Here is a 26,263-nt window from a genome sequence, read left to right on the forward strand (position 1 = left end):
TAGGTTATGAGGGTCTCCTCCTCCCCTGTACCCCCTGTATTATCCTGGCCATCCTCTGTATGTGGGTAGGTTATGAGGGTCTCTCCTCCCCTGTACCCCCTGTATTATCCTGGCCATCCTCTGTATGTGGGTAGGTTATGAGGGTCTCCTCCTCCCCTGTACCCCCTGTATTATCCTGGCCATCCTCTGTATGCAGGTAGGTTATGAGGGTCTCTTCCTCCCCTGTACCCCCTGTATTATCCTGGCCATCCTCTGTATGTGGGTAGGTTATGAGGGTCTCCTCCTCCCCTGTACCCCCTGTATTATCCTGGCCATCCTCTGTATGTGGGTAGGTTATGAGGGTCTCCTCCTCCCCTGTACCCCCTGTATTATCCTGGCCATCCTCTGTATGTGGGTAGGTTATGAGGGTCTCTTCCTCCCCTGTACCCCCTGTATTATCCTGGCCATCCTCTGTATGCGGGTAGGTTATGAGGGTCTCTTCCTCCCCTGTACCCCCTGTATTATCCTGGCCATCCTCTGTATGCGGGTAGGTTATGAGGGTCTCTTCCTCCCCTGTACCCCCTGTATTATCCTGGCCATCCTCTGTATGTGGGTAGGTTATGAGGGTCTCTTCCTCCCCTGTACCCCCTGTATTATCCTGGCCATCCTCTGTATGTGGGTAGGTTATGAGGGTCTCTTCCTCCCCTGTACCCCCTGTATTATCCTGGACATCCTCTGTATGTGGGTAGGTTATGAGGGTCTTTTCCTCCCCTGTACCCCCTGTATTATCCTGGCCATCCTCTGTATGTGGGTAGGTTATGAGGGTCTTTTCCTCCCCTGTACCCCCTGTATTATCCTGGCCATCCTCTGTATGTGGGTAGGTTATGAGGGTCTTTTCCTCCCCTGTACCCCCTGTATTATCCTGGCCATCCTCTGTATGTGGGTAGGTTATGAGGGTCTTTTCCTCCCCTGTACCCCCTGTATTATCCTGGCCATCCTCTGTATGTGGGTAGGTTATGAGGGTCTTTTCCTCCCCTGTACCCCCTGTGTTCTGACCTCTGGTTCATTTTCTCTCCTTCAGGTTCATAAAGAGACCATTGACGCAGTACCCAATGCCATCCCGGGGCGCACAGACATTGAGCTGGAAATCTATGGTATGGAGGGCATTCCGGAGAAGGACATGGAGGAGCGCAGACGTATGCTGGAACAGAAGACACAAGGTGAGTCCTGACCACGTATGGACTGTCACCACTCAGTGTTGTCACTATGGAGAGTATTTACTAAAGCTGGAGAGGGCCAAATCCTGCTCACTTCTGCCTGGAATCCAATCGGCTTCTAACCTCAGCTTGATCAATGAAGCTTTGGCCATACAATCTGGAAGCTGATTGGTGTCTCTGCAGACGTGTGCTGGATCCTGCACTCCAGTTTTAGTCATTGATGCCGTGATCTGATCTGTGTGCTCCTTCACAGTGGATGGACAGAAGAAGAGAATGGATGACTCGGATTATGATGACGATGATGACTCCGGCCCTTCCTCCTCCTTTCCTCCGCAGATGCAGCCGCAGCAAGGCTATATGCCAGCCATGGCTCAGGCAGGTCTTCATGGCTTGGCCGGAGCTCCAGGCATGCCCCCAGGTAACCCCCTGCATGTATCAGGCTGGGAAGGCTGTGTGTTAGATGTCATCAGTCTGTCCTATATGATGGATGGGGGACTGGGTTTGGTCCCTCTTTTAGCTTCGATGCTGAGATTGGTCCCTCCTTGGGTGCGGGGCTGGGATTGGTCCCTCTGTTGGGTGCGGGGCTGGGATTGGTCCCTCTGTTGGGTGCGGGGCTGGGATTGGTCCCTCTGTTGGGTGCGGGGCTGGGATTGGTCCCTCTGTTGGGTGCGGGGCTGGGATTGGTCCCTCTGTTGGGTGCGGGGCTGGGATTGGTCCCTCTGTTGGGTGCCGGGCTGGGATTGGTCCCTCTGTTGGGTGCCGGGCTGGGATTGGTCCCTCTGTTGGGTGCCGGGCTGGGATTGGTCCCTCTGTTGGGTGCCGGGCTGGGATTGGTCCCTCTGTTGGGTGCCGGGCTGGGATTGGTCCCTCTGTTGGGTGCCGGGCTGGGATTGGTCCCTCTGTTGGGTGCCGGGCTGGGATTGGTCCCTCTGTTGTACAGGATTTATATAACGCAAACAGTGTGCTCAGCGCTGTACATTATACCTGTTTAGTTGCGGGGGGTGGGGTCGGGCCCTCCCCTGAGGTGCGGGGGGGTGGGGTCGGGCCCTCTCCTGAGGTGCGGGGGGGTGGGGTCGGGCCCTCCCCTGAGGTTGAGGTATATCTTTTCTCCATCACACTGTATACCTTTGTATATAATTTAGAGGATTGTCCTTCCACACACTGACACCCGAATCCTTCTCATCTCCAGGAATACCCCCACTGATGCCAACGGTGCCCCCGATTATGCCTGGAATCCCACCTGTCATGCCAGGGATGCCTCATGGGTTAGTATGTCATTGTGTGCCTTCCCTTTGTGTTCATGCAGGTAAGAGATGTACCTAATGTATAACTAAAGGCAGTGCTTTTGTTTTGGATGGAGGGGGATGAATAAGACCCCCTATCAGGTTTTATTATGGTCTGTGTCCCTGTTGGGGAGATTCACCCCTCTATTTTTCCTGATTATCGTTGAAAGTAAAAGGAAAATCCCACATTTTTGTATGGTCACCAGAACAGGAGTAGAGGGGAAACCTTCCAATGGTGACAACCAGGGATTTGGAGGGATTCCCTCACTTCCTGTTTGGCAATGGGACAGGAAGCAAATGGAGTTCTCTCCAATGGGACACAGATGGCAGAAAATGCCAGGGGTCATAACCCTCCCTTCTTCCTTCCACAAGCCAAGTTCTGCCTTTAGTTAGCACATTTTTCAGCTGTAAGCAGTGGTACCGTCATCGGCTCCATGTCTGCACCTGAAAGCCTAGCTGAAGTAGAGTCCAAACTTCGAAGTACAACCTCTCTGGGTCTCATGTCGGAGGGCAGGAGTGATGATGGTCTGGAGGGGCAGAGATGAAGTGTTGGGGGATGACTGACAGCAATGAGGCTGTAAACTGCTATGACATGGGTCGGTGTATATTAAATGGTATCCAGACCCCACTAATCACAAGTACGATGTCATGGAACCTCCAATATAGGAGAGGAGTTATTATGGAAGACATGAAATGAAGGGAAATGTCTGCACCGTTGTGATCTCCTGGACTAGGGTTTGTAGTACATGTTGTGTAATGGTCTCCCTATACACACCCTTCCACATGGGGTGGAGAGAGATGCCATGTGCTGTATTCCCGGGTCACCCTTTGGTTCTATTGCTGAGATGAATGGGGTTGGGTGCTGACCAGTCCTTTCACCCTTTCCTATCTCATACTTGTGTCTTTGTTCAGGATGCTGCCAATGAGTGGTATGATGCACCCGGCTGCAGGAATCCCCCCTATGATGGCTGGCTTACCTCCAGGTATGGCATCTCTTCAGCTGCTCTTGTTCTCCTGTCCTCTGGTTTTGATGTATTGATTATTTGTCTCTTATGTTCTCTAGGAGTTCCCCCACCAGTAGGACCTCGGCCTGGGATGCCGGCCACCTCCCCAGCTCAGATCTCTGTACCAGGTGTCGGCAGAGTCCCCACACCCGGTACATCGTCCCCTGCTGTGCAGTCTGTGCCCAAACCACTCTTCCCCAGTGCTGGACAGGTATGGCCTCCTAAAGAGCTGCTGCTCGTTCTCTCCAGACACTGACTGAGAGGTCTGTGTAGTGAATGGTGTTGGAGTGGTAGACTCGGGATGTGGAGCTGATGGTGTCAGAGCTGATGGTGTCAGAGCTGATGGTGTCAGAGCTGATGGTGTCAGAGCTGATGGTGTCAGAGCTGATGGTGTCAGAGCTGATGGTGTCAGAGCTGATGGTGTCAGAGCTGATGGTGTCAGAGCTGATGGTGTCAGAGCTGATGGTGTCAGAGCTGATGGTGTCAGAGCTGATGGTGTCAGAGCTGATGGTGTCAGAGCTGATGGTGTCAGAGCTGATGGTGTCAGAGCTGATGGTGTCAGAGCTGATGGTGTCAGAGCTGATGGTGTCAGAGCTGATGGTGTCAGAGCTGATGGTGTCAGAGCTGATGGTGTCAGAGCTGATGGTGTCAGAGCTGATGGTGTCAGAGCTGATGGTGTCAGAGCTGATGGTGTCAGAGCTGATGGTGTCAGAGCTGATGGTGTCAGAGCTGATGGTGTCAGAGCTGATGGTGTCAGAGCTGATGGTGTCAGAGCTGATGGTGTCAGAGCTGATGGTGTCAGAGCTGATGGTGTCAGAGCTGATGGTGTCAGAGCTGATGGTGTCAGAGCTGATGGTGTCAGAGCTGATGGTGTCAGAGCTGATGGTTGTAGAATGGACAATAAATCTAAAGGCTCCTGTATGACGGTCTAAGCGCCTTCCACACCCAATGACTGGTGTCTCAGGCCTCATCTAGTAAGAACTGCCTTAGCCTTGCATTGTGGGACACAGGATGACAATCGGGAAGATTGGGTCATATTGCCACCCTCAGGAGACTGACAGAGCTGCAAGGACAGTCTAGTGTACAGCCCTTCCATTCCCAGCATGCCCCTGACTCAGAGTCTGACTGCTGCCCCAGCCCTGCCCTCCTCAGAGGGTTTGTTGGGGATGGCGTGTTCTGCCATGTCTGAGTTTATGGATGTTATTGTCATTGCTTGAGTCCTCAGCTGCTTAGGAAGCAAACCAGACCCCCAAATCTTTGCCCTGGAGTCTCTCCTTTTGCTGCATCTGCTGGAACTCAATCAGATGTAGGAGGGTGATGGGACTTTTTCCAGTTCTGGGTATCTTCCCCGGGCTGTATGCTCCCTGTGTCCACGCTCCCCGTGTCTGCTCTAGCTATACACACCAAACTGAGCATGTGCAGAGTGAATCCACACAATGTTTCATCAGGAGATAAGGGGGGGGGGGGGGGGCGGCACTGGAAGAAGGGGAGGATCAAACAGCCTTTTTTGCTCAATGCAGAGGATTAACCCCTTAGGTTCCACAGTGAGTATAACAAGCATGCTTTATCTACAGACTGATTGTACTGTTGTGGGGTTAGTGACGCTTTAAGGGCACGTTCACTCCTTGATGTGGCATCCATATGCCTTGAGTTGGAGCTGCCAGCATTGTCCTTGCTAAAGGTCCCAGCCTGGTATCACCTTCCCTGTATGTCCACCTTGTACTGGACTACTCTCAGCATAAACTGGCCAATGCCGGTCTCAAGACATTTTTTGTTCCTGTTGAGGGAATCCTGGTGTAAGGACCCCGTGGATAGGCCTGAAGCCCTGTCTAAGAGTTTGTTCTCCTTTGAAGGCCCTGCCATGGACCATTGTGACCGTGTCCATCTGCCAGACTCTGGATCCTGGTTTTATACCTACTGACCCTTCTGTCCCACCTGCTGGAGCTCCTCCTGACGTGGTGTTATGGTCTAGGTCAGGGGTCTGCAACTTTTAAGACATAAAGAGCCACTTGGACCCGTTTCCGAAGGGAAAAAAAAGACTGGGAGCCGCAAAACCATTGCAACATTTAAAACAAATTGTCACTCTTTTTTGGTTTATAGCGTAAAAAATAAAAACCGCAGAGGTGATCAAATACCACCAAAAAAAGCTCTATTTGTTTGAAAAAAAGGACGCCAATTTTGTTTGGGTACAACGTCGCACGATCACGCAATTGTTAGTTAGTGATGCAGCGACAAATCGCAAAAAGCGCTCTGGTCATGAAGGGGGTTTAAGGGCCCAGTAAGCAAAGGGTTAATCAGGGCCACAGTGTATCGTCATAATCACAATCATAGCCTTCGGTAAATATGAGGGCCCAATGTAATCCAAATTATAAATACATTATTATATTATTGTCACTTTTCTATTAATATTTTTTTAACCCCCCCCTCAGAACTACTTTTCATAGAAAACGTTAAATTAACTTACCTTTTTTTGTTCTTCACTCCCGCGCAGTGCTGTGTTCTTCTTCACGCTCATGCAACGCTAGCTCACGCTGGTTTCGGCTCTGTCACTCCTCCCCCTCGCACACAGGAGGCCTGACGTCTCCAGGCACTGTACTCGTGGCGAGGCGGAGCTGAACCACATTGAGTAGCTACGCCGTATAGTAATTCATCCCCCGTATAGTAATTCATCCCCCATATAGTAATTCATCCTCCATATAGTAATTCATCCCCCATATAGTAATACATCCCCCATAGTAATTAATCCCCCATATAGTAATTCATCCCCCATATAGTAATTCATCCCCCATATAGTAATTCATCCCCCATATAGTAATTCATCCCCCCATATAGTAATTCATCCCTCATATAGTAATTCATCCCTCATATAGTAATTCATCCCCCCATATAGTAATTCATCCCTCATATAGTAATTCATCCCTCATATAGTAATTCATCCCCCCATATAGTAATTCATCCCCCCATATAGTAATTCATCCCCCATATAGTAATTCATCCCCCCATATAGTAATTCATCCCCCCATATAGTAATTCATCCCCCCATATAGTAATTCATCCCTCATATAGTAATTCATCCCCCCATATAGTAATTCATCCCCCCATATAGTAATTCATCCCCCCATATAGTAATTCATCCCTCATATAGTAATTCATCCCTCATATAGTAATTCATCCCCCATATAGTAATTCATCCCCCCATATAGTAATTCATCCCCCATGTAGTAATTCATCCCCCATGTAGTAATTCATCCTCCATGTAGTAATTCATCCCCCCCGTAGTAATTCATCCCCCCCGTAGTAATTCATCCCCCCCGTAGTAATTCATCCCCCCCGTAGTAATTCATCCCCCATATTGTCTCAATTCACTTACCTTTGCTCCGCGCGTTCCTCTCGCTGTGTTCCCGCGCTGTGTTCCGGTCTTCAGGGCGGACTGTGAGAGGAGAGGAGTTCGTCACGCTGCCCCGCCTACATCCTGGCTGCCCCGCCTACATCCTGACAGCCAATGTTCCACGCTCCGCGGGCCGGATTAAAAGAGTCCTGACTTTTGAGGCGGCCGCCCGAGAGGAGGGAGGGGAGCGGGCGCCCAGCACACAGAAGGGATTTTTCAGATGTTTGCATCTCTGAGATACTGTTCTGGACCCAAACTATGATTTGGTCTTTGCTGTCAGCCAGCTTCATTTTCTCAAACTTGCCAACACTTCCCAGACCAGTCACTGGTGTAGAGCAGCTCCCCTCCCAAGGGGTTACACTGTATGGTTCTGGGGGTTCCAAGGTTTTTACTCCTTCTGTAGATTTCTTTGGTTTTCTATGCAACCAACCCAGTCAGTGTTTGTTTTCCATCACCCAGGAGGCTTTCTGGTCTCTGTATCCTTCATGTCTGTGTATTTGCATGTCCCAATCTGCAAGCGGTCAGCTAATGTCTGATGCCCTGAACATTTCCTACAGATTTGTGTGAATATTACATTTCCATAAGTCTCAGCTGGAACAGTCTCATTGCTCGGGAGTATTGGGGGGCTGCTCCTGGATATGGCCTTGTCCAAAGTTTTCCTGACTCTCCACCCCCATGCTAGGATTCTGCAGTCCAGGAGCTGGTCAGCCATCTGCTTTCATAGGAGGATTGTGGGCATCATGGTAGCATTCAAGGCTGCCCCATATGTCCGTTCTTGTTCTGTGACTTGGTAGTCTGGCATCTTGGGACATGTGTGCCAAGTCTCTGGACCCCTGTGTTCACCTGACCTCCAAAACTGGGCTTGTGTTGGAACGAAAAGTGGAATTCTTCCTCGGTGGTCTGGAAGGTTCTCATGATGGATACCAGCCTGTTGGGTCTTCTACGTTTTCCATGGACTCGGTTGTCTGATGAAGCTCAGCTCCTGAGCAGTATTTTGGAGCTCAGAGCAATTTGGTTATTGCTTTGGTGCTGAACCTTACCTGTAGGTGATCTGATGTGGATTCAGCTCGGCAAGATCTTCAACTATTGGGGGACCAGAAGGTTTGCAGCTCAAACGGTTCTTTGTGGAGCAGAAAGTTCTACTCCTCCTGTCTGGACTTCAGAGTGGACTCGCCATCCTGAGCTTTCTGACCCTCTATGGTGGAGGACATTGGACTTTCTATGTTCAACAAACCAAGCAAGATGCTCTAGTTCAGCCTCATCTGTGCTTTTCCTTCCCTTCATTGCTGCTGTGCAGGGTTTAGATGGAGAGCATGTAGGTGATTCCTATCTCGCTGAACTAGCCGTGGCTGTCTGGGACCTCTGAGGGACCCTCCCAGGTCATCTGGATCTTCTGTCTCAAGGACAGATTTGTCGTCCCACTGATGCTGGTTTGGGTTGTAAGGTACTTTGGGGATGCTGTACACTTCGTTCAGCCTGGACTTTCCTTTTGTGTGGACGCCTTTTTAATGTTTCAGTCACCCTCCTCTCCTCCCCTCAGTTGGGCTGCTTGAGATGTCCCGTGTTCTGATACTAACACGTGTCCTGTAATATAACTAAGAAACTGGATTTTTGTTCTTGTATGTGAAATCCTTTTGGATTTTGTTATGGGACGCGGGTCCTTCCCAGAACAGAGGGATGCTGAGGTCAGGAGCTGGGCTGTCTATACAGGTTTGTGTTTTCCGTGTCAGATGTCTTCAAGGTGGCAGTATAACCCAGAATAATATCTTGTGTCCTGTAATGCACTCCAAGAAGGATTTTATGGGAAATACACAACTCCTATTTACCTCCACTGACCAGAAAAACTTTTTTTTTTTTTTTTTTGTTCCCTCTGACACTGCACCCCCAGAGTGGACAGGTTTCTGCAAAAGTGTTGTCAGTCTAGAAAGCTGTGGGAGGGGCTAGGTGCTGATTGACCAGCAGTGACCATTCTGATAGCCCCGCCCCTTCCATTCTAACATCTACTCCCGCTGTGGCACTACCACCTACATGAGTGACTGCTCTCAATTTAGGAGCAGTGCAGCATTGTCACCCCATCACAGGAAGCTGCATTTGGTGGGAAGAGGCATTTGTGTGCAGGAAGACAGAGGTCATAGTTCAATTACTTAGTTTTTGAGCTTGTATCAGTGGGGAGTGCTTTGAAATTGTGTAAGTATGCAGATGGCGGTATCTGGGGTCAGTATGAATGCAGAGTGTCTGTATTGAGTGCAGGTGGGGTCAGTAGGGGTGTGTGGGAGGAGGTGGGGTCAGTGCGGGGGCAGGTGGAGGCGGGGGGGGGCTGTGTGGGTGGACGGAGGCGGGGGGTCTGTTCGGGGGCGTGTGTGCGTAGGCGGGGTCTGTATGGATGCAAAGTATATGAAGAGTGTACATGCAGTGGGTGGAGGTGTGGTGCGTGCAGGCGTCGGCGGGGTCTGTGGGCGTAGGCAGGGGTCTGTAAGGGAGTGGGCGGAGGCGGGGTCTATGCGGGCGTAGGCAGGGGTCTGTAAAGGAGCGGGTGGAGGCGGGGTCTGTGCGGCGTAGGCGGGGGTCTGTGCGGCGTAGACAGGGGTCTGTAAAGGAGCGGGCGGAGGCGGGGGTCTGTGTGGGCGGAGGCGGGGGTCTGTGTGGGCGGAGGCGGGGGTCTGTGTGGGCGGAGGCGGGGGTCTGTGTGGGCGGAGGCGGGGGTCTGTGTGGGCGGAGGCGGGGGTCTGTGTGGGCGGAGGCGGGGGTCTGTGTGGGCGGAGGCGGGGGTCTGTGTGGGCGGGGGTCTGTACGGGCGTAGGCGGGGGTCTGTGCGGGCGGGGGTCTGTGCGGGCGTCTGTGCGGGCGGGGGCCTGTACGGGCGTAGGCGGGGGTCTGTGCGGGCGGGGGCCTGTACGGGCGTAGGCGGGGGTCTGTGCGGGCGGGGGTCTGTGCGGGCGGGGGTCTGTGCGGGTGTAGGCGGGGGTCTGTATGGATGCAAAGTATATACAGTGTGTAGATGCAATGGGTGCAGGCCTCTGGATGTGTGGATTAGTGTGAGTTGTAGTGCGGGGTCTGTGTGGGCGGATTAGTGCGGGGTCTGTGCGGGCGGGGGTCTGTGCGGGCGGGGGTCTGTACGGGCGGGGGTCTGTACGGGCGTAGGCGGGGGTCTGTATGGATGCAAAGTATATGCAATGGGTGCAGGCCTCTGGATGTGTGGATTAGTGTGAGTTGTAGTGCGGGGTCTGTGTGGGCGGATTAGTGCGGGGTCTGTGCGGGCGGGGGTCTGTGCGGGCGGGGGTCTGTGCGGGCGTCTGTGCGGGCGGGGGCCTGTGCGGGCGGGGGCCTGTACGGGCGTAGGCGGGGGTCTGTGCGGGCGGGGGCCTGTACGGGCGTAGGCGGGGGTCTGTGCGGGCGGGGGTCTGTGCGGGCGGGGGTCTGTGCGGGCGTAGGCGGGGGTCTGTATGGATGCAAAGTATATACAGTGTGTAGATGCAATGGGTGCAGGCCTCTGGATGTGTGGATTAGTGTGAGTTGTAGTGCGGGGTCTGTGTGGGCGGATTAGTGCGGGGTCTGTGCGGGCGGGGGTCTGTGCGGGCGTAGGCGGGGGTCTGTATGGATGCAAAGTATATACAGTGTGTAGATGCAATGGGTGCAGGCCTCTGGATGTGTGGATTAGTGTGAGTTGTAGTCTCCTCACTGCTTCCTTTCTTTGTGCTGCAGATGGGATCACCAGTCACAAGCTCAAGCACTTCGTCCTCCAATTCGGAGCCCCTCTCTGCACCTGCTAAAGCCCTCTTTCCTAGTGCTGCACAAGTATGCAGGATACTGCAGTTTGTAATGTTTGCTCAGGTTAACCCTTGGTAGACTGTAGACGATTGTACAATAACAGATGGAAGGGTTAATGCATGCCGTTAGCAAAGCATTGATTGGGCAGATAGTGGCTTCTTGCATGTCTGTCAGCAGATCCTCACCCCAAAGTCTTCATTTGGCTTCAGCTTCTGCTGGTTTTGTAGTGTGAGCAGCAGAAGGGATGACGGATCATTCGGCCTCCTTGGGGGGGTGCTCAGTAATGACCTTGATTGGGGTCCCCCAGAGACTCACATGATGGGTGGAGTTCCCCTGAACAGGCTTTCCCTGGTGGGTACTAGACTGGTGCCTGTCACTTGGGGGTCCTGTGCATGCTTCTGACTCAATGTGTTGGCATCCCTTGCTGTGACTGCGGATTTGGTTCGGATATGTAGAGTGTTCACTGCTGTGTGGTCTGGCTTGGCTTTGTGCATCACCATGGACTTCCTCCTTGTACTGCTAGTAACAGGACTTTTCTTTGCAGGCTCCTTCAGCGGTGTCAGGCCCAGTGGGAACAGACTTTAAACCCCTGAACAGTGCCCCAGCCACAACGTCTGAGCCGCCTAAAGCAACATTTCCTGCTTACACTCAGTCCAACATGTCAACCACTAGCACCACCAATAGCACTGCTGCTAAACCATCTCCTTCCATAACAAGTAAGCCTGCTACCCTGACTACTACTAGTGCCACTAGTAAGTTGATCCATCCCGATGAGGATATCTCTCTGGTAAGTCTGGGCTCTCCCCTCTCTTGTTTCTGCCATACTGGTGTCATTGTATCCCCTTTTATAGCATTGATTTCTCTGCATGATTGTGCCCACCACCTTCATCCCAACTCTATTGTAATGTACTGTGTTCTGTTCTCAGGAAGAGAAGCGTGCCCAGCATCCTAAATACCAGCGTAACCTTCCACGGCCTGGCCAGGCACCTATGGGCAGCATGGGCAGTTCAGCTGTGGGACCGCTAGGAGCTCTGATGGGACCACAGCCGGGAATTCCACCCCAGCAGCCTGGCATGAGGCACCCCATGCCGCCTCATGGTGAGCGACGAACACGCGTGTTATCTTGGCGACGACCCCGCTATGGGGCCTATTGGCGACGACCCCGCTATGGGGCCTATTGGCGACCGGTGCATACATGAGCAGTTCATCCTACTATCAGGGACATGTAAACTTGCTGCATCATACAATATGGCTGAAGGATACTAATGGGGTCCTCACACTTGGGTACATATCTGCAGTTGGAGACAGCCATGGAAATCATGGCAGTAATTTGGTCCTGTTCTTCCAGGCTCAGCCAGGGCAGATACATGTATGGGATGCAACGATACCGTGTGGGGTTTTGTTTTTTTAAATTGATTACCAATACTTTGGGTCACGTACTCACAGATACCGATTACAGATACTTTTTGGTGCAATTTGCATTAATGGACACATTTCACCACTGAGAATGGTATGCGATTTGAAAAGCAATGCCATTCTTGTCCAGATCGCATACAGTTTCCCCACCGCTCCTGTGTGATCCCAGGCTTGGCATCTTGTGTTTACACAGGAGCGGTGCAGGAAGGTCTCCCACAGTGGGGATGTGTACTATGGTGGCAGATGCTTCGTATACTCAGTGGTAGTTGAGCAGAGATTTGAAATCCCTGCTGCTTTCTCTCCTCTCCTTGCAGCGATGACAGTTCGGGCTAGATGACTTTTGATTGGCCATCAGCACCATCACGTGGGCAGTGCTGACCAATCCGATGCCATCTAGCCTGAACTGTCATGGCTTCAAGGAGAGGGGAGAAAGCCGCTTCAGAGGTCTGTGGATTTGATGCCCCCAACACTTTCTCTCCTCCTTGCAGTGATGACATTATGAGCTAGATGACATCTGATTGGCCAGCGCCGGTCCATGTGACAGTGCTGATCAATCAATAGCCCTCTAGCCTGAACTGTCATCCCTGCAACGAGAGAAAAAGTGGCATAAATTTCAAATCCCCAGACCTGTGAGGCCTGTGACAAGCCTAGGTTCTCACACATGCGATTCGGGCAGGAATTGTTTTCCTGTTCAAATTGCATGCTAATCTTTGTATCGTTAAGCAATCGGGGGTATGTTCAGGAATCGGGGGTATGTTCAGGAATCGGGGGTATGTTCAGGAATCGGGGGTATGTTCAGGACTCATGAAAATACTGTGTTTTGGCACAGACACCCTTCTCTGCACATCCCTAATAGAGATCTTCTACAATCTGATTGTAAATTGACAAATCTGACTTCCTTTAAAGAGAAACTAAACCCCCCTTCTCCCTTAGGAAGCTGTCCTCTGACCCATGTGATCAGGTAGGACTCCTGCCATGTGATGGTTTGACAGTTTGGTGGAGAGCTCAAGCAACTATGACAGCAATCCCATAATGCCAGGAATGTAACTTTTTTGAACCAGTTACATTTATGGGTTTTATTATCACATTGCTGATTTTTATGTTTCTCACAAAGCTTTTGTGTTTTTCGGGGGGGGAATTGAAAACCCTAATTTAGATGAAAATAAAGTGTTTGCTTCCACTTTAAACGTGAACTAAATCTTTTAAGTTTCAAAACTGACATTCCCTGCATGCTGTTAATGCTGTCAGTTGCTTGAGGTCTCAGCCAAACTGTCATACCACCAAATGGCTGGTGTCCTAACTGATCACGTGCAGCACCATGGCAACTGCAGGTCAGAGGCTGAGATGGCGGTTTCCTTGGCTGGAAAGGATAGGAGGGTTTAGTTCCACATTGTCTGCCGTCAGTCAAGCTTTATGAATGAATCGTGGAGGTTCTGCATGGTGCTGTCGGTTGGCTCGCAGTGTAAGCTGGTTGTTCACCTGCAGTTTTCCATACACTTTCTGTGTTTTCTGACACTAAAAGCCCTGCATGCTGCATCTTTGGTGCACTTTCAGAAAATACATGATCTAATCGTGTACAGCCCTGGCCAAAAGTTTTCTGGATGACAAATATTGGTTTACCAGCAAGGAAACACATAGTCATCATTGGTCTGCACACATTGGGATTCACAGACCAGGATATTGCTGCTACTAAGATTGCTCCTAAATCCATCATTTATTGGATCATCAAGAACCCCAAGGAGAGAGGATCATTGCTGTGAAGGAGGCTTCAGGGCGCCCAAGAAAGTCCAGCAAGTGCCAGGACCGTCTCCTAAAGTGGATCCAGCTGTGGGATCGGGCACCACCAGTGCAGAGCTTGCTCAGGAATGGCAGCAGGCAGGTGTGATGCATCAGCACACACCGGGAGAAGACTTTTGGAGGATGGTCTGGTGTCAAGAAGGGCAGCAAAGAAGCCACTTCTCTGCAGGAAAACCATCCAGGACAGACTGATAATTCTGCAAAAGGTCCAGGGATTGGACTGCTGTGGATGGGGGGGGGTTAGGTCTTTTTCTCTGATGCATCCTCTTTCCAATTGTTTGGGACATCCAGAAAAAACCTTGTCCAGAGAAAAGGTGAGCGACACCATCAGTCCTGTGTCATGCCAACAGTGAAGCCTCCTGAGACCATTCATATGTGGGGTCACTTCTCACCCAAGGCAGTGAGCGCACTCACGATTCTCCCTGAGAACACCGCCATGAATGAATGGTCATCCCAGAGCAACTTCTCCCAACCATCCAAGGACCGTTTGCTGAGGAACATCGCCTTCTCCACCATGATTGAGCCCCTTTGCAGAAGGGAAAAGTCATAACTAAGTGTCTTAGGGAACAAAACATGGAGATTTTGTGTCCATGGCCAGGAAACTCCCCAGATCTTCATCCCATTGAGAACTTGTGGTCAATCCTCAAGAGGCGGGAGAACAAAAACCCCAACAAATTCTGACCAAGTCCAAGCCTTGATGATGGAAGAATGGGCGGCCATCAGTCAGGATGTGGCTCAGAAGTCGATGGCCAGCATGCCAGGAGGAATGGCTGAGGTCGGGGATAAGACGGGTCAACACTGCAAATATGGACTCTGCACAATCTTCATGTCATTGTCAGTGAAAGCCTCGGACACGTATGGAATGTTCATCATTCTACTTCATATATACCTTCATGTATACCAGAGGAACATCTGACACACAGGCAGAAAACACGGAAGCAGCAGACTTTGTGACCGTTCATATTTGTCTCATTCTCCAGACTTCTGTCCAGGGCTGTATGGGAAAGCGCTGGTACACCCGTCCTGCAGCATTGTGACATGGCCATCCGGGTCTTCACAGGAAGGGACTAAGCATTGTAGGAGCCGGTGATGGACATGAAGAATTCAGACTCTTGTTTCCTGAGTGACACATGTCCATTAGTCTCTCCCATTGTGGGGGGGGGGTGTGTCTCTGAGCCCAATAATAAATGACATGCCTGATTTTGGTGGTTGGAAGGGGGGGAGGGATGTCATTGAGTTCCTGGACTGTCCGGTCTTCATCTTCTTCTCTCTCCTCAGGTCAGTTTGGTGCTCCACATCAGAACATGCCCGGCTTCCACCCTGGAGCAATGCCACCCTTTGGACAAGTGCCCCCTATGGTTCCCCCTTACCAGGGTGGCCCCCCTCGGCCTCTGATGGGAATGCGACCTCCTGTAATGTCTCAAGGTGGCCGCTACTGACCAGCTGCACTGTTAATAGGTTTGGAGATTAACGCTTTCTTCTCACCTTGTGCTGTGTATATAGCCGCGCTCCATCTCTCCCGCATACCAGGAACTGTTGGACATTGTTTTACATGGGGGGAGGGGATTTTTTTATTTCCGGGGAGGTTGGTTCAGGGACATAAAAGCGGACATGTTCATGATCTTACAATTTATACTGTATGGCTTCTTTTTCATCTAGGTTTTTAGAAGTGGCGTGTAGTAAATATGGTTCAGTTGTGAAGGCGCCATATACCAGGCAAAAGGCAAGTCCTGTAACATTACTTTGCTCTTTCTGAGGCCTTCACAGCTCTTCTGGGGCTGTTGGACTTCTGGTCCCCAACCGTTGTTGGTGAGGGCCCCAACTGTTGTATCTTCATGTCCTTGACTGACCTCTGTGTACTGATAAGTCTGTAATAAAATGGAAGAACATTTTGCCTTTCTGTTAATTGGCAGCTGTGAGGTTGGTAGATGCATGTCACCCGGCACCCAGGATCCAGGCTGGGACTTGCTGTGTAGGGGAGATCTATCAATCCCGTCCTGTCATCCCAGAGGTGGGCAGCAGACGCACCGCATTAGGGCTGGTCCTCTATTGTATATCCAGGTATGTAGGATCCTGCACTGTGCAGGGAGAGCGTGGCTTGGTTGCAGTATGATGCATACCCGGCATGACCTGCATGCAGCAGAAATGATCCCAATAAACTAGATCTAATCGGCATCTGTAGGTCCTCATGTGCCGAGGGTGATCATTCAAGACCCCCTGCCAGAAATCTTCATTATTCAGCAGCATACTGATCTAGTATGAAGGCATCTCCTGAAATCCCAGCAGCCCGTCTGAGGTAGACCGTCCCTTTCAAGGGCACACAAGTTGATATATCTCCCCTGGTAAGCCAGCTGCATGATTTTTGTAGATGTCTCCCTGTAGTCAGACATGTACAGATCACTGCTGTCCTGTATGCCGTGTTCAGAGCCCGGCCCACTCTACCTGTACTGGGGGCCGGAGTGACAGCAGAGCGGTGTGTGACCCCCTGTACAGATCTCTCCTGTATATCCCCCCATAGTCTGTACTGGGGGCCGGAGTGACAGCAGAGCATTGTGTGACACCCCCCCCCGTACAGATCTGTATATCCCCCCACAGTCTGTACTGGGGGCCGGAGTGACAGCAGAGTGGTGTGTGACCCCCCCTGTACAGATCTCTCCTGTATATCCCCCCCACAGTGTGTACTGGGGGCTGGAGTGACAGCAGAGCGGTGTGTGACCCCCTGTACAGATCTGTATATCCCCCCCACAGTCTGTACTGGGGGCCAAAGTGACAGCAGAGCATTGTGTGACACCCCCCCGTACAGATCTGTATATCCCCACAGTCTGTACTGGGGGCCGGAGTGACAGCAGAGTGATGTGTGACCCCCTGTACAGATCTCTCCTGTATATCCCCCAACATAATGTCTCTACTGGGGGTCGGAGTGACAGCAGAGTGGTGTGTGACCCCCTGTACACCTGTCCTGTATAACCCCCCACAGTCTGTACTGGGGGCCAGAGTGACAGCAGAGCAGTGTGACCCCCTGTACAGATCTCCTGTATATCCCCCCACAGTCTGTACTGGGGGCCAGAGTGACAGCAATGTGTGTGGGATACACAGGACAGAGGAGTACAGGGGGTCACACACCGCTCTGCTGTCACTCCGACCCCCAGTAGAGGCATTGTGGGGGGGGGGGGGAATATACAGGACAGATGCATACAGGGGGTCACACACCGCTCTGCTGTCACTCCGACCCCCAGTAGAGGCATTGTGGGGGGGGGGGAGGGAATATACAGGACAGATGCATACAGGGGGTCACACACTGCTCTGCTGTCACTCCTGCCCCCTGTACAGACTGACCCCTGTACACGAGTGACAGCAGAGTGGTGTGTGACCCCCTGTACACGTCTGTCCTGTATATCCCCCCTTACAATGCCTGTACTGGGGGGCAGGAGTGACAGCAGAGTGGTGTGTGACCCCCTGTACAGATCTGTATATCCCCCCCCCCCCACAGTGTACTGGAGGCAGGAGTGACAGCAGAGTGGTGTGACCCCCTGTACAGATCTGTATATCCCCCCACACAATGTCTGTACTAGGGGCTGGAGTGTTAGCAGAGTGTTGTGTGACCCCCTGTACAGATCTGTATATCCCCCCCTCCCCCCCCCCCCCCCCCCACAATGTCTGTACTGGAGGCAGGAGTGACAGCAGAGCGGTGTGTGACCCCCTGTACAGATCTGTATATCCCCCCACAATGTACTGGGGGCTGGAGTGTTAGCAGAGTGTTGTGTGACCCCCTGTACAGATCTGTATATCTCCCCCCCACAATGTACTGGAGGCAGGAGTGATAGCAGAGCGGTGTTTGACCCCCTGTACAGATCTGTATATCCCCCCCACAGTGTACTGGAGGCAGGAGTGACAGCAGAGTGTTGTGTGACCCCCTGTACAGATCTGTATATCAAACCCCCCCCCCCCCCCCCACAATGTCTGTACTGGAGGCAGGAGTGACAGCAGAGCGGTGTGTGACCCCCTGTACAGATCTGTATATCTCCCCCCACAATGTATTGGAGGCAGGAGTGTCCCCCCCGGAGGTATCTGTACAGGTCTGCCTACTAGTGGTGAGTTGGGGGAATGGCAGTCATTGTATAGGGACTGGCTCAGTAAGTGACTAGTGGCTCTGTACAGTATGCATGTGTTTCCCTTGCAGCTCTGTGGACAGTCTTCTAAAGTCGGCCTTTTTCTTCTCCCTATAGCACTGCCCTAGCACAGGCTGAGGCTGAGTCAGTGTTACCCTTTTCAGTCTGAGGCAAGTGGCATTTATTTTACCTGGGGCCCTTCACAGCGTTAGCTGTTGGATATATATGTCCCCAAACTTGCAGCAAGTTTGGTGAAGGCCCCTAATATTGTCTTATATAGGGATAGTGACCTGATGTTATCCGCTGTTTATAGATAATTTCTTTGCTGCAATGGGCTGTGTTATGGAAAGTGCAGGAGCCTGTGTGAAGTGGTGTCGGTGCCGGGTGTTGGTGCCGGGTGTGTGTCCATCAGGTATAGGCGGCTGCACTCTCCATACTATACTCCATCACCTGCTGCATATAGATGAATTTCTTTCATTGGTTTCCCTGCCAAAGGTTCCGATTTTCATTCAGCCGTCCTGCCCCACTGCACAGCCAGAGGCATACTGTCAGCTCTCCATCTCCAGGTCATGTCAGCAGTGTCCAGGCTCCGCCAGGGGCTGTGATCTGACTGTGCCGTGTGACAGGTACATGGGAACAATGCATCCTTTGGGAGGTGACCGATCCCAGTATATTGCCCGTAGGGGGGGTGGTAATATTCTGGGGTTGTCAGACAATACTCCATGACTCCTCCTTCAGATCACACTATGCAGTATTAAACCCTCTTCAGCTCCACAGAAACAAGCAATGTGTAACTTTGATGTCTTGGTGAAGCATGCCTATGTGTCAGTTATTTTCCATTCAATAAAGTTTTCTCTGAACGGGATACCCCCGGTGATCACTTTGTCTTCATAACATGTATGTTTGATCTGATCGACTCAACAAAAGGGATTGTCCACCTTTCCTGACCCATCTGCCTGGTCTTCCCTGTTCTCAGTCTGCACCAAACAAACATCTCAGGCTTCTGCCAAGGGTCCCGTACCATGGAGACATTCAGACGCCTCCAATTCCTCCACATACCTGCCTCTCTGAGGTCTCTGCATAGCAGGGAGGACACAGCAGCTGGAAAACCCATCTTGTAGGGTATCAGGCATTCGTCTGGGTAGTGAGGTCACCACTCCTAATAATGACCCCCAGGCCACACATGCTGGAAGCTCTCCACCAGCATATACAAGCAGAAGCCAATCTACTGGTCTGTGGGGTGTTCTGAAATGTGAGTGCAGGAGTGGAAGTACACCATGTCATGTATCCCCGTCACTGCACACCTAAACAGTCCGGTCTGCAGGAGATGTCATGGCAGCCTGCAGGAGATGTCATGGCAGCCTGCAGGCTTTCCTGAACAGTCCTAGATCTGCCCCAGTAGTTGGGGATCAGGACAGACTTGGTTCCTCATTAACATACAATAAATGACCGTGTGCAAGTCTAGTTCATACGTGACATCTGCCAGCGCAGTACAGACAGCTCTCCAGCCCCCTTCTACACAGAATGAAAGCTGAATTCCAGGGTTGGGTTTATTGTATAGTTAATAGTCCAGCTTGGCCTGTGTCTGTGAGGGATGCTGGAGGTCACTGTAGTAGTTGCTGCTACTACATGGATTTGTGGCTTCCACAGCGATCTTCTTCAAAGGCTTCCATTTATTCTAAACAAATACAGGGTGTTGTAGATGATGATGATGAGGAGGAGATGGTGACGTCTCTGTGGTCCATGGTACAGGACCTGGAGCACATCCATGATCAGCTGTAGTAGCACATCCATGATCAGCTGTAGTAGCACATCCATGATCAGCTGTAGTAGCACATCCATGATCAGCTGTAGTAGCACTGCCTATTGTCAACCTCCACTTCCATGGGGCTCTCCCCGCTGTAGCGCGTTACTCTGTCCAGGCTGAGCCAATAAAATCTGTACCGGGAGTGATGTAACATTGTAAATGTCGGTCATTAGAGTGGTAGTGATCCCACGCGGTGTGAGTGTCGGTCATTGGAGTGGTAGTGATCCCACGCGGTGTGTCGGTCATTGGAGTGGTAGTGATCCCACGCGGTGTCGGTCATTGGAGTGGTAGTGATCCCACGCGGTGTGTCGGTCATTGGAGTGGTAGTGATCCCACGCGGTGTGTCGGTCATTGGAGTGGTAGTGATCCCACGCGGTGTGTCGGTCATTGGAGTGGTAGTGATCCCACGCTGTGTAAATGTCGGTCATTGGAGTGGTAGTGATCCCACGCTGTGTAAATGTCGGTCATTGGAGTGGTAGTGATCCCACGCTGTGTAGGTCATTGGAGTGGTAGTGATCCCACGCTGTGTAGGTCATTGGAGTGGCAGTGAATCCCACGCTGTGTAGGTCATTGGAGTGGTAGTGATCCCACGCTGTGTAGGTCATTGGAGTGGTAGTGATCCCACGCTGTGTAGGTCATTGGAGTGGTAGTGATCCCACGCTGTGTAGGTCATTGGAGTGGTAGTGTTCCCACGCTGTGTAAGTGTCGGTCATTGGAGTGGTAGTGATCCCACGCTGTGTAAGTGTCGGTCATTGGAGTGGTAGTGATCCCACGCTGTGTAAGTGTCGGTCATTGGAGTGGTAGTGATCCCACGCTGTGTAAGTGTCGGTCATTGGAGTGGTAGTGATCCCACGCTGTGTAAGTGTCGGTCATTGGAGTGGTAGTGATCCCACGCTGTGTAAGTGTCGGTCATTGGAGTGGTAGTGATCCCACGCTGTGTCGGTCATTGGAGTGGTAGTGATCCCACGCTGTGTCGGTCATTGGAGTGGTAGTGATCCCACGCTGTGTCGGTCATTGGAGTGGTAGTGATCCCACGCTGTGTAGGTTTACAGGTGACATTACAACTCATAAATGAGTACTCCCCCAATGTGCACCATTTCAGCAATATTCAGGTTACTTTTTGTAGGCGGCACATGTGCTCAGTAGGAGCTGTGTACCCATGTTGTCCCTTCAGAGCACTGTCGTGTCCTGAGACTCCCGTGCACATGTGTGGGAGTGACGTCATCACGGCACAGGCAGCCAGATGGCCAGAGCCAGCGAGCGCTGCAGGAAGACCAGAAGATGGAAGCCTTGACAGCCGGGACAGGCGTGCCGCTGGAGGACTTTGAGGGTAAGTTTTACATACGGTGCTAGTCTGGGATGTATACTAGCATGTTGTGCCTTTACCTGGCAGGGGAGGTTTACATGGTTTATTATCGCTATAAATCTGTTCGTGTGAATGAGCCAATGTAACCGTTGGACAGTCTGTTCTCCCAATCTGGCTGCAGAACAGGAAATACATATTACAGGTTCACTGGCAAAGCCACCATGTGTCTGCAGTACAAGTGTCCCAGCATCGGGGAGCATCTAGCTGCTCCCATGGTGTGTACTCAGGTCCACCAGCCCCTCTGTCACTATAGGGCACAATACTGAAATAGGGGCCTGTAGGGGCCTTCCTTCCATTACTGGAGATGGTCCAAGCTGGAATACTTTGACTTCTCTTATGAAGACTGGAAGGTCAGTCACCCTCCTACAGGTAAGTATTATGCAGACTGCTTTATTGTATGTGTAGGGAGGGTCGGCATATTCATCCAGGGTAGGGAAGGGCTTGTTCTAGAACAGTGGTGCTCAACCTTCCTAAGGCCGTGACCCTTTAATACAGTTCCTCATGTTGTGGTGACCCCCAACCATAAAATGATTTACCCAGTAATTATAGTTCATGAGTGTCGTTTTACCTCCAATACTGCTGCTTTCTACACAGCTGCTTTTAACACATCGGAAATATGTGTTTTCTGATGGTCTTAGGGGACCCCTGTGAAAGGGTTGTTTGACCCCCAAAGGGGTCGCGACCTACTGTTCTAGAACTTTCCTTTCACTAGAGATGGTAATGCTGGCCCCCTTGTCACAGAAAATACATCTCCATCCTTCTAGGAGCACCCACCAGCCTGGTCTATTGTAGTTCTGTAATATGAAGTGGAGACCCACGGTGATGGAAACCACTACTCACTGCAAGGACTGGATAGCCAAGCCGGTCCCCGGATTCCTCTGCCTGGATTATTATTGCCCTCTGAGGACTGGCAGTGTCTCTCAGATTGGTGGGGTTATAGAAGGGTATACCACCCCTGTAGACTGCTCCCCTGATGTATCCGCAGCCGCTTTCCTGGTGAGGACAATGTTACAAATACCGGGATGGGAAGGAATGTCCTGCTGACAGGGACTTTGGTCTGCCCTAAGTGAACATCCTTTTGTTTGGCCAACAGGACGATTAAAGCAGAATTACACCTGAGCACCACAAACCAAAAATGCTGTGTTATCCATTTTTCATATTACAAACAAGTTCATCCATTTGTGTCTCTTTATCCATTAACCCCCTAGCATCCATCTGGCCTTAGCTTAGACATGTGGACAGGAGGGTATGTTTAACTGAGCCCTTCTATCCTAAAGACTCCTGGGATGCATGGCATGCCTAGTCATGGAAACCAGAAAGTAACTGAAGAAATGTGTATATTTCTTACTTCGTTACTAATGCCAGCAGTGTGAGGATTAAACCTAGTCCATGATGACTGAACTTCTGCTTTAATGGTTTCCAAAGGTAACCAGTTCCCAGTGGCAGTACAGATGCACTATATTGCCCCAATTATTGGACCGCTGGCCTTCCCCCACACATGACCTTTAATGGCCCCCAATCTTAGTCTGTAGGGTTCAATATTGAGTTGGCCCCGCCCTTTCCACGCACATGACCTTTAATGGCCCCCCAGTCTTAGTCCGTAGGGTTCAATATTGAGTTGGCCCCGCCCTTCTCACTCACATGACCTTTAATGGCCCCCCAGTCTCAGTCCGTAGGGTTCAATATTGAGTTGGCCCCGCCCTTTGCCTCTTCTGGGAAGGCCGCCCACAAGGTTTAGGAGGGTGTCTATGGGAAGGTTGGACCATTCTTCCAGAAGCACATTTGTCAGGTCAGGCACTGATGTCGGGGGAGGAGGCCTGGCTCACAGTCTCCGCTCTAATTCATCCCAAAGGTGTTCTATGGGGTTGAGGTCAGGACTCTGCAGGACAGTCAAGTTCCTCCACCCCAAACTGGCTTCTTCATGTCTTTATGGACCTTGCTTTGTGCACTGGTGGGCAGTCATGTTGGGACAGGAAGGGGCCATCCCCAAACTCCTCCCACAAAGTTGGGGGCATAAAATGGTCCAAAATGTCACCTTAAGAGTTCCCTTCACTGGAACTAGGGGGCTAAGCCCAACCCCTGAAGAACACCTCCACACCAGAATCCCCCCTCCACCAAACTTTACACTTGGCACAATGCAGTCAGGCAAGTACTGTTCTCCTGGCCACCGCCAAACCCAGACACGTCCATCGGATTGCCAGACAGAGAAGCGTGATTGGTCTCTCCAGAGAATGCGTCTCCTCTGCTCTAGAATCCAGTGGCGGCGTGCTTTACACCACGGCATCCGACGCTTTGCATTGCACTTGGTGATGGAAGGCTTGGATGCAGCTGCTCGGCCATGGAAACCCATTCCATGAAGCTCTCTACACACTGTTGTTGGGCTCATCTGAAGGCCACACCAAGTTTGGAGGTCTTTAGCTATTGACTCTGCAGACAGTTGGTGACTTCTGCGCACTGTGCGCTTCAGCATGTGCTGACCCCGCCCTGTCATGTGACGTGGCCTACCACTTGGTGGCTGAGTGGCTGTTGTTCCCAGTGGCTTCCACTTTGTTATAATCCCACTAACAGTTGAGCGTGGAATATTTAGTGGCCAGGAAATGTCACGGATGGACTTATTGCCCAGGTGGCCACCTATCACGGGACCACGCTTGGAGTCACTGAGCTCCTGAGAGCGACCCATTCTTTCACCAATGTTTGTAGAAGCCGTCTGCATGCCTAGGGGCTTGATTGTATACACCTGTGTCCATGGAGGGGATTGGAACACCTGAATCACATGATATGGAGGGGATTGGAACACCTGAATCACATGATATGGAGGGGATTGGAACACCTGAATCACATGATATGGAGGGGATTGGAACACCTGAATCACATGATATGGAGGGGATTGGAACACCTGAATCACATGATATGGAGGGGGATTGGAACACCTGAATCACATGATATGGAGGGGGATTGGAACTCCTGTATCACCTGATATGGAGGGGGATTGGAACTCCTGTATCACCTGATATGGAGGGGGATTGGAACACCTGAATCACATGATATGGAGGGGATTGGAGCACCTGAATCACATGATATGGATGGGATTGGAACACCTGAATCACATGATTTGGAGGGGATTGGAACACCTGAATCACATGATTTGGAGGGGTGGGGACAATACTTGTGGCAATATAGTGTATGTGCACCATTTTGGTGGGTGGGCTTGAGTGGCCACATATATGTAGTCCCATGTAAACACGTTGCTGTGATGACCACGTGCTCTCAGCACAATAACTGGCAGGTACTGGAAAGCTCCCAATATGTACTTGTGGTTGAGAGCTTTCCGGTCATGTGACCACTTTGCCTGCCAGTCACAGTGGTCATGTGATCAGAATGCATGCCTCCTGGCATTCAGAACCTCTTTCAGGGCCAGGAGGCAGCAGTAGGAAGGGGTTAAGGATTTCATTGTGTTGATCACTTCTTGGTACATACCAGTGTTTTCTCTACATGTGAAGTCCAGACATGCCTGTGGTGATCACTGTCACTCCTCAGTGTGTCTGCTCCCAACCAAACACGTTCATCACCATGGTAACTGCAGATCTTAATATGTCCTCGATAGGAGGGTTTGGTTCTCCTGAAGTCCTCTATCGGGGCACAGGATCTGGGGGGCCCGGGGGGAGCGGGCTCTGGATGAACAATGGCAGACCTTGGGTTGGCTCCTCCTCCAGCTATGGAGATGTCATTCTTAGAAGTACCCCGGGTCCAGGGCTGACCTCTGATATGTAGACCAGTCCTGACATTGATAGTATGCAGTGACAGTTGTGTGACAATGACAGACTCCCATAATGCTTCTTGTTTCTGTTAATTCAGCCCGTTACTGGTAGAGAAGAATTGGGCTCAGCACTGCCAGTACAGGTTAGTCCCCATCTGTAAGTACTCTTTGTATTCCTTCTAATCTGCACTGTGTACTGTCAGGGCCTCATGTCACCAGTACAATCATGTGCACAGTGAAGGAAGCCGTTCACAAACTCCTCCCACTGTGTAGGTGACCGGTGCACTGGACGTCTGTACAGATGTGTATGTACCTCATTGTACTCAGGCCTGACCCTTCATGTGTACTTGGGGTGAGCTGTCAGTGTGGACACTGCTGTGCTAACATGTGCATGTTCCCTGTGCTGATATGTCTGTGTATCCGTGTGTGGGGGGGACAGCTGATTGGTTGATGCAGCTCACACCCAGCCTGTGTGCTACCGGGGGGGGGGCAGGCAAGATGGGGACAGCTGATTGGTTGGTGCACCTCACATCCAGCCTGTGTGCTACCGGGGGGGGGTAGGCAAGATGGGGACAGCTGATTGGTTGGTGCACCTCACACCCAGCCTGTGTGCTACCGGGGGGGGGGGTAGGCAAGATGGGGACAGCTGATTGGTTGGTGCACCTCACACCCAGCCTGTGTGCTACCGGGGGGGCAGGCAAGATGGGGACAGCTGATTGGTTGGTGCACCTCACATCCAGCCTGTGTGCTACCGGGGGGGGTAGGCAAGATGGGGACATCTAATTGGTTGGTGCACCTCACATCCAGCCTGTGTACTACTGGGGGGCAGGCAAGATGGGGACAGCTGATTGGTTGGTGCACCTCACACCCAGCCTGTGTACTACTGGGGGGCAGGCAAGATGGGGACAGCTGATTGGTTGGTGCACCTCACACCCAGCCTGTGTACTACTGGGGGGCAGGCAAGATGGGGACAGCTGATTGGTGCACCTCACATCCAGCCTGTGTGCTACCAGGGGGGGCAGGCAAGATGGGGACAGCTGATTGGTTGGTGCACCTCACATCCAGCCTGTGTACTACTGGGGGGCAGGCAAGATGGGGACAGCTGATTGGTTGGTGCACCTCACACCCAGCCTGTGTGCTACCGGGGGGGCAGGCAAGATGGGGACAGCTGATTGGTTGATGCACCTCACATCCAGCCTGTGTACTACCGGGAGGGGGGGGGTTGCAGGCAGGATGGGGACAGCTGATTGGTTGGTGCACCTCACATCCAGCCTGTGTACTACCGGGAGGGGGGGGGTTGCAGGCAGGATGGGGACAGCTGATTGGTTGATGTACTTCACACCCAGCCTGTGTACATGACACCCCAATAGGA

General features: G+C 51.7%; 1 protein-coding gene and 1 long non-coding RNA gene across 4 annotated transcripts; both read left to right on the forward strand.

The window, feature by feature from the left end:
* The first annotated feature begins 967 nt into the window (after nucleotides 1-967).
* Nucleotides 968-15,744, forward strand: ZNF207 (zinc finger protein 207). 3 transcript variants are annotated; one of them, XM_089663118.1, is made up of 10 exons: nucleotides 968-1,199; nucleotides 1,450-1,614; nucleotides 2,386-2,461; nucleotides 3,392-3,462; nucleotides 3,543-3,694; nucleotides 10,574-10,666; nucleotides 11,184-11,426; nucleotides 11,566-11,737; nucleotides 15,131-15,310; nucleotides 15,512-15,744. In XM_089663118.1, exons 1-9 carry the CDS (start codon nucleotides 983-985, stop codon nucleotides 15,289-15,291), a joined length of 1,350 nt encoding a protein of 449 aa, XP_089519244.1. In that variant the 5' UTR covers nucleotides 968-982; the 3' UTR covers nucleotides 15,292-15,310; nucleotides 15,512-15,744. The 3 variants fall into 3 exon arrangements, with proteins under 3 accessions (XP_089519244.1, XP_089519243.1, XP_089519245.1); XM_089663117.1 differs by having other exon boundaries at nucleotides 15,131-15,744; XM_089663119.1 differs by lacking the exon at nucleotides 10,574-10,666 and having other exon boundaries at nucleotides 15,131-15,744.
* A 1,374-nt stretch (nucleotides 15,745-17,118) lies between these two features.
* LOC149434995 (uncharacterized) lies at nucleotides 17,119-18,826 on the forward strand. The gene is made up of 2 exons (XR_016308581.1): nucleotides 17,119-17,734; nucleotides 17,824-18,826. It is a non-coding gene; the product is annotated as an uncharacterized LOC149434995 (long non-coding RNA).
* Nucleotides 18,827-26,263: the final 7,437 nt, after the last annotated feature.

Source organism: Staurois parvus, unplaced genomic scaffold (assembly GCF_062004578.1).
Source record: "Staurois parvus isolate SC_StPar_1 unplaced genomic scaffold, SC_StPar_1.0 ptg001629l, whole genome shotgun sequence".
Taxonomy (NCBI): Eukaryota; Metazoa; Chordata; class Amphibia; order Anura; family Ranidae; genus Staurois; species Staurois parvus.

Coding starts and splice junctions, on each gene's coding strand:
- ZNF207 (XM_089663117.1), top strand. CDS start 983: ATGTGGGTAGGTTATGAGGGTCTTTTCCTCCCCTGTACCCCCTGTGTT. Junction 3,695..10,573: donor TCTTCCCCAGTGCTGGACAG/GTATGGCCTCCT, acceptor TTTGTGCTGCAG/ATGGGATCACCAGTCACAAG. Junction 11,738..15,130: donor GCACCCCATGCCGCCTCATG/GTGAGCGACGAA, acceptor CTCTCTCCTCAG/GTCAGTTTGGTGCTCCACAT.